This window comes from Dromiciops gliroides, chromosome 1, assembly GCF_019393635.1.
Source record: "Dromiciops gliroides isolate mDroGli1 chromosome 1, mDroGli1.pri, whole genome shotgun sequence".
Classification (NCBI taxonomy): Eukaryota; Metazoa; Chordata; class Mammalia; order Microbiotheria; family Microbiotheriidae; genus Dromiciops; species Dromiciops gliroides.
The window spans coordinates 488618671-488638644 of record NC_057861.1 but is presented as its reverse complement, the minus strand read 5'-3'; the positions used below and the strand labels follow the sequence as shown (position 1 = coordinate 488638644).

The following is a 19974-nucleotide window of genomic DNA, read 5'->3' as shown; positions in this document are numbered from 1 at the left end:
CCGGAAGTCGAGTGCTCAGCAGGCAATCTGGCCTGCATCGCAGGCAGACTGGTGTGCGTAGCTCATGCTGTTGATCTCCCCAAAAGGGTGGTCCTAAAAAAAACTGGCGTCTCTCCATTATCTAACCGACTGTTAAAACTTTTTACCACATTCCCCCCTTTTGTTCCTCAAGAAACAAAATATTTCCTTGACGGAACAGTAAAAATAATATAATAACTATTGCTAACTAATAATATGTGAACAACAATATAGAAAAGGAAGAGAGGAAAGTTTTGTCCAGAGGGGCGATTTTTTTTTTTTTTTTGTCCTCATGAACTGACGCTTTGACATTAGTCTTGCAAAGGGAGAGCCTCTGCAGAGAGTACATGTTACAGATAGTGTATATTATAACAGAAAGGAGATAGTAAAAACTAATAAAGCAAAACAGTTCATATAAAGTCTCTGAGTTCTCTTGTCTTCTTGAAGTAGTAAGATGTCATCAGGAGGAAACTGGATTCTGGTCTGGAAAACTGGATTCTGGGCTCTGGTCTGGAAAAACTGGATTCTGGACTCTGGTCTGGAAAGCTGGATTCTCTTCTTTAACTGTTTGAATTGCTGTATTTTTATTAAACCTTAGCATAGCATTGTCAATGATCAAATTAATAAATTCCATTACAAGCCAAAGGGTTCAATGACACACACAAAATTAAGAGACCTGGGCCTAGAGGTACAGAAACAGACGTGTATTCTCATACATAGCCAGGACCTTGATTTGTTTTGCTTATCTATACAAATTTGTTATCAAGGTGGGTGACAGTTGTCAGAAGAGGAAGCAGGTGACTTGGTGGGCAGTGATATTTGTGGGGGGAAAATCAATAAAGCATTTTAAAAGTTTCATAGAGGAATGGGAGTAGAGGTACAGAAGAGATCAGAGTAGTTGTCACTACTCATATACATACACGTATATATATATGTATATGATATATGTCTACATATACATGTGTCTGTATAAATAGCATGCACACCTATGTGTGTGTATATGTATGCACATGCACATACAAGTGTAAACTCTGTGTGTGGTAGAAAGTGACTTTTAATAGTCCTCTTCCTTTTCCTTCCTATGTTGAAATATGTTTGATCATTGATTGGATTAAAGACAAAACATTCAAAAATACTAAAAGGGAGAAAAAGGAGACTGTCTGTAAATTGCTCTGTGTTCTTTAGAGTGAAAGCCCTGACTAAATAGACATTGTTGTGTTCTTGTTGCAGTACTGCCCTGGAGGAGAGCTGTTTGATTATATAATTGCCAAGGATCGTCTCTCGGAGGAGGAAACACGCATCTTCTTCCGTCAGATTGTGTCAGCTGTTGCTTATGTACATAGTCAAGGTTATGCTCATAGGGACCTTAAACCAGTAAGTGGCTGTTTTACAGTTAGTTTGACATTGAGCTTCAAAATTTCATTTGCCTGTGATTTTCAAATATTCAAATGCTTCTTCCAGTCAAGCCATTATTGTTTTCCAGAGACAATAAGCTTTAGTTTACTCCACTCCTCAGCTCCTTGAATTAGCATTATACTGAAGAATGCTGGGTGTATTTAGGTGTTTTGTTTGTTTGTTTGTTTTGGTGAGGCAATTGGAGTTAAGTGACTTGCCCAGGGTCACACAGCTAGTAAGTATCAAGCGTCTGAGGCCAGATTTGAATTCAGGTCCTCCTGAATCCAGGGCCAGTGCTTTATCCACTGCACCACCTAGCTGCCCCTGTATTTAGGTTTTAGAGTGAGTGCACTGGACAGGCAGAATTCATTTCAATTAACCTTAATTTCCTCCCATGGAAGGTACAGTGTGATGCCCTGGGGACACAGACAAAGTGAAAACTAATCCCTGACCTCAAGGAGCTTCTGTTCTGCTTAATAAAGTAAATGTAAGCAGGAGGAAGGGCTCCATTGAGGAGATGAGGGAAGATTTCAGAGGAGGTGGTACCTGAGCCTCTAAAGAAGATCCCAAGAGGAAGAGATGAAGAAGTACATTGTAGGGATGGGGAGTAACTTGTTTAAATGCACAGAGGGCAGAGATGAACATGAGCAATAGACCCAAACACTATGTCAAATACACTTAAGGAACCTAATAAAAGATACAAGAAGGAAAGGAGTAGAAATGTAATATATTCAGGGTGAAACAAAGTTAAGAAGCAAAATGAAGGCACTTGATTGGAAGGAACAGAGTTGGTTGAGAACTTAATAAAAGAGGCAATCTTTACTCATAGTTTGAATTCCCTTCACTTTGGCTGTATTCCTCACTAACTTTAGACTACTTTTTTTGCCCACATTTTAACTATTTCACTTGGTTCTTAAAGACCCCCTTCCAAGGGCCTTATCTTCCCTTCACTGGACCCCCAAAGCTCTGCCAGAACTTGGCCCCTTTCTTTGCTCAGTCTTGTACAGCTAAGATGCATTTCAAGGTGAGGATATTCAGGATGTCATAAAAGCACACATTAGAAACATAATCTAGGTTGGGTGGGTGCGAGGCATACCTAGGCCCCCTTCTAAAATAGGAGATTTTAACCTTTTCTGGGTGATAAAAAGTCAGAATAATGTTTTTAAGTGCATAAAATAAAATATATGGGGCTATAAAAGAAATCAATTATAATGAAATACACTTATCAAAATATTTTTTTAAAAAATAGTGCACAGAGCCCATGTTAAGAATTTAAGAATTCCTGTTCCAGGGGATGGATTCTACAGCTCCAACCCTGGCAGATTTAATCTTCAATGAAGGTGGCAGTGCTCTCATTGACTGGAGCAGCATTGTTGGATACACTCATACCCTCTGGGTGGATTTGAGGCTTGGGTAGAAGGTATAAGACCTTAGTGGTTTGGATGAATGTTGACTTTTCACCCTTTAATTAGTCTCTTTCCTTTGATGTCTAGCCTCCCTTTCTTGGGGCTAAGTTGGAGTGAGGTAGGGGTAATCCTAGAAGCCCAGTCCTTGACCAGGCCTTCATGGGATTCTTTTTTCTAGTCCAAATTCTCAAGTTCTCTCCCAATTTGTCTACAAGTCTCATTCCCTTAATAGTTAATACCATTAAGGTCACCCCCTGCCCCAGAATTAACTTCTTGAAAAATTTGTTGCTTTTAGACATAACTAATAAAGAAGAAAATTATAATGTTAATGTACTTCCATCAGGGAAACTTAATTATTAGAGATCTTTTTTCTTTTCCTTCAGGAAAACTTGCTGATTGATGAATACCATCAATTGAAGTTGATTGACTTCGGTCTTTGTGCAAAGCCCAAAGTATGTATGATGAATGAACTTATTTTACTTGTAAGCACTTTTTTATTTTTCAGTGTTAAGTTGTTTAATGGATAGCATTCCATATAATTACTGAATTTTGGAGTTAGAGGAGAGACGATTGAAAGGGACTTTTTAAAAATTGTGCTGCTTTTTTTCTTAATTAACATTTTCCATTTTCAATACTATAATCATCAAATGATCAAAGGGATACTTTACAAAACTCATTCATTCCACTGTAAGCTTTTTTTTTTTAAACAATAGCATTTCCCCCAATTACATGTAAAGATAGTTTTCGATGTTCATTTGTATAAGATTTTGAATTTCAAATTTTTCTCCCTCCTTCCCTTCCCTTCTCCTTCCCCAAGATAGCAAGCAATCCGATATAGGCTATATATTTACAATCATGTTAAAAAAAACTTCCACATTAGTCATGTTGTGAAAGAAGAATCAGAATAAAAAAGAAAAACCACAAAAAAGAAAAAACAAAAAAACAAAAGTGAAAATAGTATGCCTTAATCAGCATTTATACCCCATCAGTCCCTTTTCTGGATGTGGAGAGCATTTTCCATCGTGAGTCTTGGAATTGTCTTGGAGCATTGTATTGCTGAGAAGAGCCAAGTCTATCACAGTTGATCACTGCACAGTGTTGCTGTTACAGTGTACAATGTTTTCCTGGTTCTGTTCACTTCACTCTGTGCTTCTCTTTGTACTTAAGATTTATATGCTACTTTGAATCTGTTCCTACCTTGTTTTGATTGACCACCTTTGACTCATTAAATCTTTAAAAAAAGAAGTCTAAATTTACTATTTTCAGCTGGAGAGAGAAATTTTGCTGTTGTTGTTGTTAAGGCAATTGGGGTTAAGTGACTGGGCAAGTCACACAGCTAGTGTTAAGTGTCTGTGGTCGGATTTGAACTCAGGTCCTCCTGACTCCAGGGTGGTGCTCTGTCCACTGCGCCACCTAGCTGCCCGAGAGGAAAATTTTTAACAGCTATGATCTTAGTGTAATCAGCTTTCAAAGAAATTAAATATCCTTTGATGGATCCATGATCTGTTTGTGAGTGAGGTGTTCTTTCCACAAGTTCATATCACAACTGTGCCCTGTCTTTTTGTCCTGTGAATTCTAGTCCGAGTCTTTCCTGTGATCCTCCACATAAGACTCCTTCCCCCAATCACCTAACTTGAGACCTTCTTCTAAATCCTTTAATGTATCATAAATGCCAAAGTTCAGGCTCTCTATTTTCATGTTATCCTTTTCTTCTGACATGAGCTCACTAGAACCTGGATGTTGTCTTCTATCTACACCATTTCCTGTATCTGTGTTGTTAGGTATAATATGTTATAGGCTTACACTATCCATTTGTTTTTTGCCATTGCTCTTTGTATCACCTACAATTCTGATTGGAAGTTGAGCTGCTCTGTGATTCACAGTTATTCACCAGGGTAAAATTGGTATTAAAAAGATGAGTTTTTGTTTCAGGGAGCAGTTTGGGATTCTTGAAAGCTCTACATAATTTCTCCAAAGCAAAATTGCTTCTTCTTTTCCAATTTAAATATGGGCTCAAGTCACTGTCCAGATGAACATGTCTAATATAGGGCATATCTAAAATATACTACTAATGAACTAGGTTAGTGTTACTGCCTTTGATGTGGCATAATCTGTGCAATTTTCATTCTTTATTTGCTTGTTTTTTTCCATGGGGATTGCTAGGCTGTTTTCTTCTGAGTGGCTGTGGATCTCATTGAAGAGACATTGTAGCATTCCACCGCTCACTTTATTGATTATTTTTTATGACTTTTTACACTGATAATGAAAGGATAGTTGAATAATTTCTGTGGTTTCATCTATGAAAGAATCTTTTTGATCTATGCATGGGAGACACTTTGTTGGAGGAGAACCTTCTGCTATACTGAGTCAAATGCTTTTTGTTTGTTTGATTGATTGTTTTTTGTTTTTTAGTGAGGCAATTGGGATTAAGTGACTTGCCCAGGGTCACACAGCTAGTAAGTATTAAGTGTCTGAGGCCGGATTTGAACTCAGGTACTCCTGACTCCAGGGCCGGCGCTCTATCCACTGCGCCACCTACCTGCCCCCTCAAATGCTTTTTTAATAGTCAGTAACACAATTGGATCTTACGTTCTCTCTACCTCTCATGTGACTATGAAAATAGAATCTATTATAAAAATTTGTCTTTAAAATCCTGCTCTTTCAGAGTTTTCCCATGTTTTCATCGAGAATGCCCTTCATGATTGCATAGCCCATTCTCATAAAGGTTTATAAAGATGAGAAATGTGACTGTGAGAAAGAGTTGGTAGTTGCTGATTTTTAAAACTTTCATCTTTCATTTTTTCCTTGTGTCCACTTTAAAAAAATTTTTTTTTTAATTAATAAAGTATTTTATTTTTTTCCTGTTACATGTAAAGATAGTTCTCAACTTTTGTTTATACAAGCTTTCCAATTTCAGATTTTTTCTCCCTCCCTCCCCCATCCCCTAGACAGCAGGCAATCTGATATAGGTTTTATACACACACACACACACACACACACACACACACACACACACACACACACACATAATAACATTAATCCTATTTCTGCATTAGTCATGTTATAAGAGAAAAATCAGAGCAATGATGAAAAACCTCAAAATAGAAAAAACAACAGCACCAAAAACAAAAGAAATAGTATGGTTCATTCAGCATCTATACTCCACAGTTCTTTTTTTTTTTTTTCTCCTTGGATTTGGAGATCCTCTTCTATCATGAGTTCCCTGGAACTCTTCTGTACCATTGCATTGGTGAGAAGAATATAGTCCATCACAGTAGATCAACACTCAATGTTGATGATACTGTGTACAATGTTCTTCTGGTTCTGCTCATCTCACTCATCATCAGCCCCTTGTGTCCACTTTTTCTCCCTCCAGCTCTTCCATACACTGAGAAGGCAAACAATATGATACCCATTATACACGTGAAGTCATGTAAAACATATTTCTGTATTAGCCATGTTGCCCCCCCAAAAGGCAAGGAAAACGAAGTGGAAAAAATGCTGCAATCTGTACTCAGAGTCCATCAGTTCTCTGTCTGGAGATGGATAGAATTTTCCATCATGAGTCCTTTGGAACTGTCATGGATCATTGTATTGAACAGAGTAGTTGCAGATATTTTTCTTGATTGAATGAATGAAGAAAGCTGCTTATTGCATGTTTAGCACTGAGCTCAGGGCTGATAATACAAATACAAAAGAGAGGTGGTTCTCAAGGAACTTAGGTTTCTAATTAGGTTGAGTAGTGGCCAGAGATGGATAAAGTCAGTGCTGGTGAGTAAAGCCATAAAGCAGTTGAAAGATGAGCTTCTTCCCAAAGCATCAGTGGTATTGATTCCTAGAGCAAGAGGTGGGAAGGAAGAAGGTGGCCTACTTGGTTTGCTGGGGCTGAGTAGATGGGAGCTCCCACTAGTCAATGTGGTTTTGGGGCAGGGGTGTGCAGTCTCAATTGGAGGCAGCTGCAGCAGCATCCCTCATGAGAAAGATAGGGCATGGTCAGGTGTCTGGGGTCAGCTTCGTATGGTGCCCGGGCATGGCAGTGGGCAGGGAGAGATAATGGCGGGTGCCCAGGGCTGGAGGAAGACAGCGTGGCAGGAAGATTAGGGGTCCTTTTCTTTTCTCCTTGAATACATAGGATCATGGATGTAGAACTGGAAAGGATATTGGAGGTTATTAGTCCAGTTGCTTATTTTTATCAATAAAGAACTGAGGCCCAGAAATAAATGACTTGCTCAAGGTCACATAGTAAGTAAGAGAAACAGGATTCAAACCCCAGATATCATGACTCCAAATCTGGCACACTCTGCCACATGACCTTGCATAATTTTTGTTTATTCCTTTGGAGTCTTGAGAACCTGGAAAAGTGAAGTCAGGATCTGAGTGTCTTTAAACTTGCCGCAGCTCCAGGGTGGTTTTCCTTTGTAGTCAAGCTCAGTTGTTCTTTCCTTTGTCATCTTAAGTGCTGTTGCTATCTCTTCATATAGCATGCTAGCTACTGAGATGTTTTGAGTCCAAATAGTGTGGTTACGCCATCACTGATTATGAAGATCTTTTGCTATAGAAACAATGGGCAGTCTAGCGCATTTCACCACCGGTTTTGTCTGTAAATATTCCTGTGGCAAATCTAGCTCGGGTAGAGCTCATCGTATAAGTTTTCTGCGGGGTTGTTTCCTTCTCTATTAGATCTTGTTTTATGAGGCAATACTGACCATATACTTCTGCCATTTTCTGTCATGCTCTGCAAATCATCTTATATTTTAAACAGTATAGCCTTTGACCCTCACGTTTCTTCACTTGCTAAAGAGATGGTGTTTGCTGGCTGAGGTGGTTTCTGGATACTTTTGGTCATCAAATCATGATGCTTGTTTCAGATTGGTAGGGTCTCTAAATAATGATGATAATCAGGGTCAGTGTCTAGTTTAAATAGGTCAATTTAGGGGGCAACTAGGTGGCGCAGTGGATAGGGCACTGGCCCTGGATTCAGGAGGACCTGAGTTCAAATTTGGCCTCAGACACAACACTTATTAGCTGTGTGACCCTGGGTAAGTCACTTAACCCCATTTGCCTCACCAAAAAAACCCCAAAACCAAACAAAAATAGGTCAATTTAGAAATATTGTTATCATACACAATATTTTCTCATCTTTATCTTCCTAATTTGGTGGGGAGAATTTTGACCTTTGATAACTAATCTGTTAATGACCTGTTTGGATACAAACAGCTGATAATGACCCATTTCCCAAGCACTTAATAGTTTCCGATCAGTATTTAGTTCATTTCCTTTTTCATGGTGAATGCTTTCCAACTCTTCTTTTTTTTTTGGTGAGGCAATTGGGGTTACACAGCTAGTAAGTGGCAAGTGTCTGAGGCCAGATTTGAACTCAGGTCCTCCTTAATCCAGGGACTGTGCTCTATCCACTGAGCCACCTAGCTGCCCCTCCAACTGTCTTCTTAAAGAAAAGATTCACAATATTTAGGCATGAAGTTTCTGAGTAATGTATATGACTTTATTCTCTTTCCTCAGATTTTTTCCAATCTCTTTTTTCAGTCTCCTACCCTGTGTCTATCAAATACCAAGGTTTATGTTGACCAGTTTCACAGGATCATAGATCTTGAGATAGAAGAGACATCTGAGGATATCTAGTCCCATGCTCTCATTTTACAGATGAGGAAACTGAAGCATAGGGAGGGTAAGTGATCTGCCTAAGGTCACACAGGTAAAAAATGTCTGATGCAAAATATGAACCTAAGTTCTCTCATTCTTTTTTTTTTTTTTTTTGGCGGGACAACGGGGGTTAAGTGACTTGCCCAGGGTCACACAGCTAGTAAGTGTCAAGTGTCTGAGGCCGGATTTGAACTCAGGTACTCCTGAATCCAGGGCCAGTGCTTTATCCACTGCGCCACCTAGCTGCCCCCAAGTTCTCTCATTCTAAAGCCAATGTTTTTCCCCACATCTTCCCAGGTTCTTTGGTAGAATCTTGCCACTTTATACTTTACAATAGACATTGACAAAGACCATAGTGGTCTTTCCGCTTGCTTTGGTCACAAATAGTATAAGATAAGAAGACCCAGGGTCTCATAAAATAATGTTTCTTGTTGCCTTTGGGCATATAATGAAATCAGCTCCTTTATTTTCATCTTCAAAAAGAACCAACCTATGAGATTTTCTTACATTTTGCTGCAACTTCATTGTCTATTTTATTTGAAGGAATGAAACATTTATTAAGCATTTTTATATGTAAAGCACTTTGTTAAGCACTAGAGATACAAATAGAAAAGTAAAACAGTCTCATTTCTCAAGGAGCTCAAATCCATCCACAAATGGAGGGTTTCAATTACAAGTCGGTGGGAAAGGTCCCAAGATGCTCAAGGGGCAGCAGCAAAGTAGATGGTAATGCCACTGATTTCACGTCATTTAAAATCATAAGTGTCTGATATCGAACCATTTGTCAGTGCAAGAACTTTCGTGATAACTTTCTTTCCTGGGTCTTCAGTAGCCATGGTTGTAGCCTCACAGGAACGCTGGCCATGCTGCTTTTTCAGAGGGGCTGCTTCCCGGGATGGTGGCTGTGGGCCCTGGGCTGGAGGCTTTATCATTCCTAAGGGTTCAGGGTACTGGGCCATGAAGGTCTGAGGGAAGATGGTGGTGACTGGACTTGTCTAATGCATGCAGATAACTGTCTCTCCCCAGGATGCCTTGCTGCTTCAGTGAGTCTGGCTTAATATGTCAGTATAAATGTAGAATACTCTCTTTAGAAGTATAGCAACTTGCTAGTTGCCAGACAAATTATTTTTTTCTTGGTGGGGCAGTGAGGGTTAAGTGACTTGCCCAGGGTCACACAGCTAGTAAAGTGTCAAGTGTCTGAGGTTGGATTTGAACTCAGGTCCTCCTGAATCCAAGGCCAGTACTTTATCCACTGTGCCACCTAGCGGCCCCCAGATACAATTTTAAAATTTAAAGTAATGCTTGTAGAAATTGTACAAATCTTAGAATTCTCTGACACCCTTCATCTTGGGAGTGAAATGGAACTGCATATGCCTTAGGGCCATTTTACACTTGTATTTGCATGCCTCCATGTGGTCTGGAAGTGACTTGGGTTCTTGAATGCAATGCTGTTGGAGTTCAGGATCTGGCATGTTATTTTAGGCTGAAAAGCCTTTTTACTACCAGTGTTTTTGCTGGAGTCACGTTCACAAATCATGTATGCAGTGCCATCACAGATGACTGAAAGGGCAGTAGAGACCCATTGTAGGGAGGCTGTAGTTTATTTTCAGTGATTCAATTGAACAAATATTATTTTATTGTCTATTAGCATGCAGAGTGACTGCAAAATGTGACATGAAAGATGTCATGTAGTAAACATATAATTTACAGGAGGTGAGCTGGCTATAAAGCAATAGCAAGAATTAAGAGATGGAGAGCCCTGGTGCTACACTACATAATCAACCCACATACCATTATGACATCTAGAGGAAGTTATGAAATCTAGATGGGTAGAGCCTGTTGAGAATGAGGTAGAGAAGGAAATGGGCAAGAATTGCACAGAATGAGAAGGTGTGGGTGTATTTTATTTAGTCTCTGTGTTTGAGATCATGGATCTGTTAACGTTTCTAAGGATTTCATGGGTTGGTGTGGCCAAGCTGCTGGTAATGAGTGTTGCTCATCATCTTAAACAGTATTAAAATTTAATGATGATTAAAATTGACTTCTTGCTTCTAGTTACTTAAGTCTAGTCTTACTGTCAGATAAGACTGAAATTCTTAGTATTCAAAAGTATTTAAAGTTTTTCTTGTTTCACCTTGGCAGTGGCTTATGAAGTAAGCATATCTGTGCAAGACTTTGGTGTATTATGTATATACTCACCTAAGACTATTTGTAGCACAATGTGTGTTCATTTAAAAAATTGTTATATTTGATTTTAAATAATGAGCCACAACCATCCCTTGGATGGTTTAACATTAATGTTCCTGCATTCCTGGGTTATCTGAACTTTTAGGATGCCTAAGTATGTGTCTGAGATCATAAGCTTCCAGATGTTTGCTTTTTGTAGCCCTTCTACCTTTTTAATATAGATAACTTGGTCATTGCTACTGTAGAAGTGGCCTGAATGTGGAATGGCCAAAGCACTTATTAACCTTGTTTTTCTTGTATGTTGATGGTCTTGAATGGATGTCTTCTCACTTTTCACTGCCTGTATTTTAGGGATTGGAGCCCAGGTGAATGTCACTGAGGAAGGCCACAGTGAATATAGGAAATGTATTTGAATGGAAGTATTGATCCGAGTTTGGTCCAGCCACCCCCCCCCCCAAAAAAAAAGCCAAACAAAAGACCCAACCCAAAACACTGAGTTGTAAATAAGACATCTTATGAGCAAAAAAAGTTCCTTCAACTTAAATAGAGAAGGGTTTTGGACCTTATCAGCAGAGAACTATCTGTAAGCTTGCTTTAATTTGGAGTGGACAAAAGGGTCCAATATGTAAATGAAAACCAGATGATTTAGAATAGTGGTCAGAAAACTGGTTAGGCCTGGGCACACTGATGGGGGTTAAGCATTGTCTGCTGATGTCACAGGTAGATAGATAGTAGACACAAGGATAAAAGGAGAAGAGAGAGTAAAGGAGAAGTAAAGAAAAGATGAGGAGAAAAAAGCTACTCATAGAGTTTGTAGTCTGTTTTAACAATTGTTTCATATACTGTAGACTGATTTATTTTTGTTTTACCTTGCCTTTTTTATTGCCAGGATCATTCATCTCTTGGTCTCTTGCTTCTAGCTCCTGCAAAGTGTCCCTGAGGATGTGTTGCTTCCATAGCAGGAGCAATTGTGTAGTGAATGTGTGAGGTTATTCTGTGATAACCTTCCCTGTGGCTCCCTCTAGGCCTCAGCACCCTTGGGCCTTTGCCACCTGCTTGCTGGTCCTGTTGCTCATTTTGGTAGCTTGCCATCAGACTTTTAGACTGGGAAAGAACCCCAGAGATTAGGTAGTGCAGTGGCGTCTAACTCAAATAGAAACAGGGGCTACTGAAGTGTACATAATGATGTCCACGTTGACTTAGTTTTTTTTTTTTTTTTTTAGTGAGGCAATTGGGGTTAAGTGACTTGCCCAGGGTCACACAGCTAGTAAGTGTGTGTTAAGTGTCTGAGGCCGGATTTGAACTCAGGTACTCCTGAATCCAGGGCCGGTGCTCTATCCCCTGCGCCACCTAGCTGCCCTGACTTAGTTTTAAAATGTAAGATTCTCTGTGTTTTATCATATTACTTGTTTTGTTAAATATTTCCCATTTACATTTTAATCCAGCTTAGGAGGCACTCGGGATGGCTTGTGTTTGACACCTCTGATGTCATGCAATCTTCTCATTTTACAGATTAAGGAACTGAGGCTGAGGCCGATGGTTTGTCCAAGTATACACAATTATACACAATTAGTGGCAGAGAAGAGGTCAGATGTCCCTGGTTTCTAGTCTACTGCTAGCCTGAGGTTGTAGGGCTTTTTGAAGCAGTGAGGTTTCTGTTTATTGAGACCCCAGAAAGTTACTTTAACTCTGTGCCCCTCCCTTTATATGCTAAGAAGAACCACTTTAACTCTGAGTGTGCCAAAAGAGCATAATTTCTGTGATTCTTCTTAGTCACGGGACCAAGAGGAACCTGTCCAGTTAGGATGCACTTGTGAAGTAGAAGCCTGACCTTTTTTTTTTTTTTTATGCCCCCTAGTTTGCAGTGTGTTTTAATATCTGCTGGCTGTTGAGTCCTTTATATTCAGTATTCTGTCTCTTCTGCAGGGTAACAAGGATTACCATCTACAGACGTGTTGTGGGAGCCCAGCTTATGCAGCCCCTGAACTAATTCAAGGCAAATCCTATATCGGATCAGAGGTATCTGTGTATTCTTCTTGTAGTTGTTTTTGTATGAATGGTTAATGCACTGTTCTGGGCTGGGTTAGCTAAACTGGTTACAGCAGGATGCTGAGGCGATACAGGCCCTCTGTGAGCCACTTAGCTCAGAGCACAGAGAAAGACTGTTCTATGGCCACTGCTTTGCCATCTATTTTATAAATGGCTGCCATTAAGCATTTACCAAGGAAGACTGGCCAAGAGTATGTAAACAGATCATTACCACCACAGGGAGGAAAGTTCAAAATGTGCATTGTAATGACACTGGGGTTATTGTCCTTCTTGTATATGAAGAAACCAGCTTCGTTGTTGTCTTTTTTTTTTTTTAACATGGGAAGGAGATGGGGAGAGAATACTTTGAAAGTTCAGGACAAATATGATGTTGTAGATGTTTTACAAGTTGGCCTATTATAAAGGACAGGAGCTAGTAATAGAAGCTCTTCCTGTAAAGTGTAATGGCCAAGGACTGGTTTGTTTTTTTGTGTCCTTAGTGTCTAAAGGCACATTGACTTGTACATAGTAAGCACTTTATAAAATGGATGTTAAATTGTCATTCATAGATCTGAAGGTAATTAATTCCTTTTTCTCTAATTATTTGCTTTTTTGTTATGTTTTGTTTTTTGTTTTTTTGGTAAGGCAATTGGGGTTAAGTGACTTGCCCAGGGTCACACAGCTAGTAAGTGTCAAATGTCTGAGGTTGGATTTGAACTCAGGTACTCCTGACTCCAGGGCCGGTGCTGTATCCACTGCGCCACCTAGCTGCCCCTCTAATTATTTGTATATGACCTTTCATATCTAGGTTATATGTTCTTTTGGAGCTCACCTTGGAATAAGGTGTGGGGTATTGGTCTAAACCCAATTTTTGCAGACTGTTGTCCAGGTTTCCCAACAGTTTTTATCAATGGTTAATCCTTATCCCAGTGGCAGTGATCTTTGTGTTTATCCCCCACTAGACTACTAAGTTTACTTTTATATGTTTGCTTTTTTTGAATTTATACAATAAAAAAATAACATACTTAGAGCTAAATTGTTTTTTAAAGACCTTTATGTGAACCTTTAGACATTTTTATACTGTATGGATTTAAAGACTATCCTTTGGCTGAGTTAATCAATTATTCTATGTCTGCAGTCACCTTTCCCTATAACATTTTTGTCCAAAACACTCCTTGGATACCACCCACCTATATGTATTGTTTCCCCCTGTTAGATTGTAAACTCCTTGAGGGCAGTGATTAGTTTGCTTGCTTATATTTGTATCCCTAGTACTTGACGGGTGGTAAGTACTTAATAAATGCTTTTTTCAGTTTTTCTTTTGCTTTCAGATCATATTTCCTGAATTTAACATTGTTTAAAAATCTGACTCTTAGAATCGTAAGGTCTCAGTTTCCTCATTTGAAAAATGAGAGATTCGGTATAATGGTCTCACATTTCCCTTCCAGCTCTAAGTCTAGACTGCCTAATTGCTGCTTTTGCTGAAAAAGAAAATGGCTTGTAGATGATTGCTAATGATTTGTTATAGTATCTCCCCGGGTGTTAATTTGAAACTGGTCCTATAATTACTAGGATCATCTCAAATTAACAGTAGTACATATTTAAGCCCTGTTTGACTTTTTGACAGAATGGAGACTTTATGTCGTTTGAAGCCTATAAGACTTTGGAATTTGCTTGAAATTTATAGTCCTAGCTCCTTTATTCTTTTCATTATCCAAACAGTCCAGTGAATAGGAAATTACTTAATAGTACATAAGAAGATTTATTATTAGCCTAAAATTTGTCTTTTATGCAATTTGGGTATTTTCTCCCTTAGGCAGATGTTTGGAGCATGGGAATTCTCTTATATGCACTACTGTGTGGATTTCTGCCATTTGATGATGATAATGTCATGGCTTTATACAAGAAGATCACTGTAAGTATTGTATGGTGAAATTTAAAATGAATATTTTGCATTTTAGGCAATGGTTTAACATTGAGCACAAGTGGAAAGTGGTTTATCTGGTAGATTGTGTGTACTTGGAGAGATCTGTGGTCACATCCATGTGGGTATGCCCCAATGGAGCAAATGTAATCCATGTATGCCTTCTTATCCTCTGTGACTCTTGTACATGTCCTTCCATAAATTTTCAGTACACATTCCACCAGCATGTTAGGGACCTTCCTTAAGCTCTCTTGTTGCTGTACATATACCAAAGGATTATACAGACTTTCCATCAGTTATCCCTTCCTTTCCATGCATACTGGCTTATCTCTCTTTTTCAGTCATATGCCATTTTAATAGTAGCCATTATGCCACTTGTCCTGCACCTCTCCATTTCTCTTTCACTAGTTTAAACATATATTTATATGGATCTTTTATTTTTTCTATCACCATCTCATCATCTGCAAAAATTGATCATTTTGCTTCCTCTTTACCAATACTTCCTCAATTTTTTCTTTTTTTTGTTGCTATAGCTAGCATTTTTAGAATAATAATGACAATAAACATACTTCTTTTAACCTTGATTTAGATAGAAACATCTCTAGCATTTCTACCTCTTTGTTTTTTTATGGATATTATTTATTGTATTAAAAATGGATCACTTCTTATGCTTTTAGTTATTTTTAACATGAAGCTGAATTATATCTTGTCAAAGGGCTTTTCTGTATCTTTTGATTTTTATTGTTTGGGGATTAATATTGTGTATTATGTTTGTAGTTCTCCTAATATTAACCAACCTCGCATTCATGGTACAAATCAAACCTGGCCATAGTGTATATTCTTTTTTAATCTATACCTTATTTGCTAATATTTAATTCAATATTTTTGATATTTATTAAGGATTAATTGCTCTATAGCTTTATTTCTGTGCTTTAGCTCTTCCTGTTTTAGGTATTAGGACCATATATGTTTCATAGAAACAGCTTGTTAGTTTTGGGTTTTAGCTGTGACATTCCTCAGTGTTTTCATTTTGGAGTGTTTTTCAAGAGGTCATTTGTTGATTCTGGTTTCACTTTGGTCTCTGATTCTAAACCTGGTCAGTTTTCTTTTGTTACTTTTTTATTGTCTAGGTTTTTTGTTTGGTCGTGTCTGTGGGAGTCAGGTGATTCTTAAATGTTCTTTCCTTGACTTTTTTTGTGGTAAGTTGTTTTTATAGTGGGTATTTCATGTAAGAAATTTTTTCAATCTTTTGATTATGTTCCGATATTTTTTTGTCTCATGGAGTTATTGCTCTCTGTTTACTCTCCTATTGTTCAGGGAGTTCTCTTGTATAAGATTTTCCCACTTTCTATTCTAAGACATTTGTTCTTTCAATTTTTCACCTGAAACTCTGATCTCATTTGCCATTTTAGTTTTTGTATTTTGATTAGTATCATCAAGCAACTCTTGTTGTTCTTATGTCCAACTTTTTTTTTTCTTCTGAGACTCTCATAGTTGTTGTCAGTTTAATCTTTTCTGTGTTTGTCTCTTAGACTTCTCTTGACTCATTTTTTCATTGTTTTATTCTTTTTTTCAAATTTTCAGTTTCAGTTCTTGGATTAGGATTTTGTACTTGGGCCACTCTCCTGGATGAGTTTGGAATGAATTTAACTGATAATCTTGCCAGACTTTCTGAAAACTTATCTTTACCTCTATTTCTTCTTGTGAGGTGATACTGTTTATAATCTTTCACTATCCTTTATAAGAGATTAAGATAATTTTATATTCTAATTGGATGTTTCCAATTCTCAGATCTTTCTGTTTAACCAGGGGGTCTAAGTGTTTAGTAGTTAAGCTGTTTTCTGAGCTCTTTTGTCTTCTTTATTGCGTAAAGTATGGGAAAATCCTCAGTTTAGAGGGTGAAGGAGGAGTGTTTTGGGAAATTTGAGGCAATAGAGGTTTCAAGAAGTCTTTTGGGGGAGTAAGAGAGTATCATTTAGGGAGGTATAAAAGGATTGTCTTCAATAAAGGTTCAGTTGAGGTTAAAAAAGCACATTTTTTGTGGATGTGGCCAGCATTTGCAAAGGTACAGAAATGCATAGTGGGATTAATTGAGTTTTTTAAAAATCACAAACAACAATAAGATGAGTTGGTGAGGGGTAGGAAAACATGGAATTGAACCAGTTAATGATAGGGTAGATATTGGGAAAGGATGAAAGTCAATTAGAAGCAGAGGTTACTGAGAGTTGAAAGATTTTCATGAAGATGAACAATAGGAGAGGTGAGACATAGGTAAAGGTGGAATGATAGGTTATGATAAAAAAAGTGGGATGTTAAGTTTTTGATCATGAAAGTGATCAAGTCAAAGTGATTGCCATTAAAAATGATTATTATTTTTTAAAGTTCCTAGGTGTGATTAAGATCATACATTTCCTTGGTGATTTCTTTATATCAGTTCTCATTCAGATAATATTATTTTTGAAAAGTTTATTCTATTCCTAAGTGTGGTCAGAAAAATAGTGTGACATATAACGAGGGAGGAATCACAGATGTACAACCTGATTGTTCCACTGGTCCCCAGGAAATACTAAAAGATATAGGAGACCTAGAAGGCCTTTAGAATATTGGGTAGATTCTCTACAGAGGTTTTATTATGGGAGCATATGAACAACATTCTCATAGTATGGGATGGGCAGAAATCAGTACTGGTGCAGGGAGAATTAATGAAATGATTGATCCATTGAGGTACAGGTATACCTCATTTTATTGTGCTTTGCTTTATTGTGCCTTTCAGATATTGAGGGTTGTTTTTTGTTGTTCTTATTTTTAACAAATGGAAGGTTGGTGGTAACCCTGAAGTGTATTGGTACCATTTTCCCAACAGCATGTGCTCATATAATGTCTGTATCATATTTTGGTAATTTTCACAATATTTTATTTTTTTCATTATTATTATATTTGTTATGGTGATCTGTGATTAGTGATCTTTGATATTAATATTGTGATTGTTTTGGGGCACCATGAACTGCACCCATATAAAATGGCAAACTTGTTAAATGTTATGTGTGTTCTGTCTGCTCCACTGACTTACCATTCCTTAGTCTCTCTCCCTCTCCTTGGGTATCCCCATTCCCTGAGACACAGCAGTATTGAAGGATATTACATAAACTTAGTTGATAAAGCAGCAGCAGGGTTTGAGAGGATTGACTAATTTTGAAAGTCATACTTTGGGTAAAATGCTATTAAACAGCATCACATGCTACAGTGGAATCTTTTGTGGAAGGAAGAGTCAATCGGTGTGGCAAACCTCATTGTGGTCTTATTTTAAGAAATTGCCACAGCCACCTTTAGCAACCACCACCCTGATCCGTCAAGTAGCCATCATCATCAAGGCAAGATCTTCCACCAGGAAAAAGATTAAGACTCGCTAAAGTCTCAGATAATGATTAGCATTTTTTAAGCAATCAAGTATTTTTAAACTAAGGTATGTACATTGCTTTTTTAGACATAATACAATTGCTATTTACTTAGGCCCACTCTGAGCCATCACGAGGCCAAACATTGGCAAAGGCTGGGACCTATCGATAGCCAGTCAGTGAGGGCCAGAGTTATTTGGGTTTAAGGAATGGCCTGTAGAAGACATCTTGCAGGTAAACCCAAGAAATCTTGTGAAGATTCTGCAGACAAATTTGCATTCCTCTGGGCAGAACTGTTGCTCTATAAGGAAAGAGGGAGAGAAGGGGAGGAGAAAGGGAAGCAAAGGGGAAGGGAGGGAAAGGGAGGGAAGGGGAAAAAGGAAAGGAAGGAGCTGCTTGGCCCAACTGGAGCCGGCCACTTGGGTCCCCAGTGGGACAGCTGTTACTCACAGAATGTTGGATGTTGTTTGTCCTTTGTTCTTTTTTTTTTTTTTTGCTTTGTTTTTGTGTTTTGTTTTGTTTTGTTTTTGGTGAGGCAATTGGGGTTAAGTGACTTGCCCAGGGTCATACAGCTAGTAAGTGTTAAGTGTCTGAGGCTGGATTTGAACTCAGGTCCTCCTGAATTCAGGGCCGGTGCTCTATCCACTGTGCCACCTACCTGCCCCATGTCCTTTGTTCTTGAAGAGGACCATGACACCGGGGAGGTGATGTCATGCCTTGCAATAAGTTGGATTTAAGTGAGGAAGAGCTAGGCAAAGTCACCAGCCTCACTTTCTCCTCTGGAGCCATCAGGTGCTCTGCCCAAAGGAATACAAATTTGTCTGCAGAAACCTCATAAGATTTCTTGGGGTTTCCCTGCAAGATATTTTCTAAGGACCACTCCTTAAACCAAAATAACTCTGGCCCTCACTGATTGGCCAATAATAGATCCCAGCCTAAGCCTCATTTTGCCATTGTTTGGCCTCTTGATGGCTCAGAGTGGGTCTAAGCAGCAATTGTCTATCTTTTGGCCAGAAACTCCGAGGGGCTTCCTCCCCCTCCATCTATTTATTTTTTGACTAGGTAAAAGAGGTCTTTCTTTGCCTTACCTAGCCTTAATCATTGAATGGGTGTTGCCTCAGGCAAACAGACCTGTGAAAGGCCTTAACTTAAAAGGCCAAGGTCTCCCATTGCATGCTAGACATCTCCAGTCATCCTGATGTATATCTTGCCACTGGACTCCATGGCTCTGGAGGAGAGTGTGAGGCTGGTGACTTTGCCCAACCCTCCCTCACTTAAATTCAATTCATTGCAAGTTATGACATCATCTCCCTATGGATGGTCCTCTTTGAGAATGAAGGACAAACAAGACATAATAGTATTGCACACTTAATAGGCTACAGTATAGCATAAACATAACTTTTACATGCACTGGGAAAGCAAAAAATTCATGTGACTCACTTTACTGTGATATTTACTTTATTGCACTGGTCTAGAACTGAACCCGCAGTATCTCTAAGATATGCCTGTATGATAGTTAAAGGGAAAAAAATTAAATATGACATGGGCACTTGGTAGGGAGTAAGGAGTCCTGGTTCTAATACTAATTAGGACTGTGATCTTGAACACCTAAACTTCATTGCTTCTTAGTTTCTTCATCTGTTAAATGAGAAGGTGTTATCTAAATGTCCTCGATTCTCTTCATACTCAAGCCAGAAAACCAACAAGATTTAGAGGGGAGAAGGATCCTTTCTGGTAGCATAAAAGGATCAAGCAAGCAGGGCAATTACCCTGGGCATAGGATTGAAACATGGAGCACAGAGCTTCATCTAAGGCTGGTGCATTAATGCCTCTGCTATCGATGTCTGTGTTAGTGTATTTGTATTTTATTCTTCCTGGAAAAGGTGGAATTGTTTGAAGCAGAGAGCGAATCGTGCCTGTTGTTCTCCTTCTCTGCTGCTCTGGCTCTGTATTCCTGTTA

The 19974-nt window shown here is 38.6% G+C and overlaps 1 protein-coding gene across 1 annotated transcript in view; it reads left to right on the top strand.

Annotated features, from left to right (window-relative positions):
* MELK (maternal embryonic leucine zipper kinase) overlaps window positions 1-19974 on the top strand; it is a 76897-nt gene that overhangs the window by 18845 nt on the left and 38078 nt on the right. Inside the window, exons 3-6 of the mRNA XM_043976626.1 lie at window positions 1249-1392; window positions 3203-3271; window positions 12594-12686; window positions 14512-14610. Of these exons, the coding sequence (XP_043832561.1) occupies window positions 1249-1392; window positions 3203-3271; window positions 12594-12686; window positions 14512-14610 (405 nt within the window). The remainder of the gene's footprint in view (window positions 1-1248; window positions 1393-3202; window positions 3272-12593; window positions 12687-14511; window positions 14611-19974) is intronic.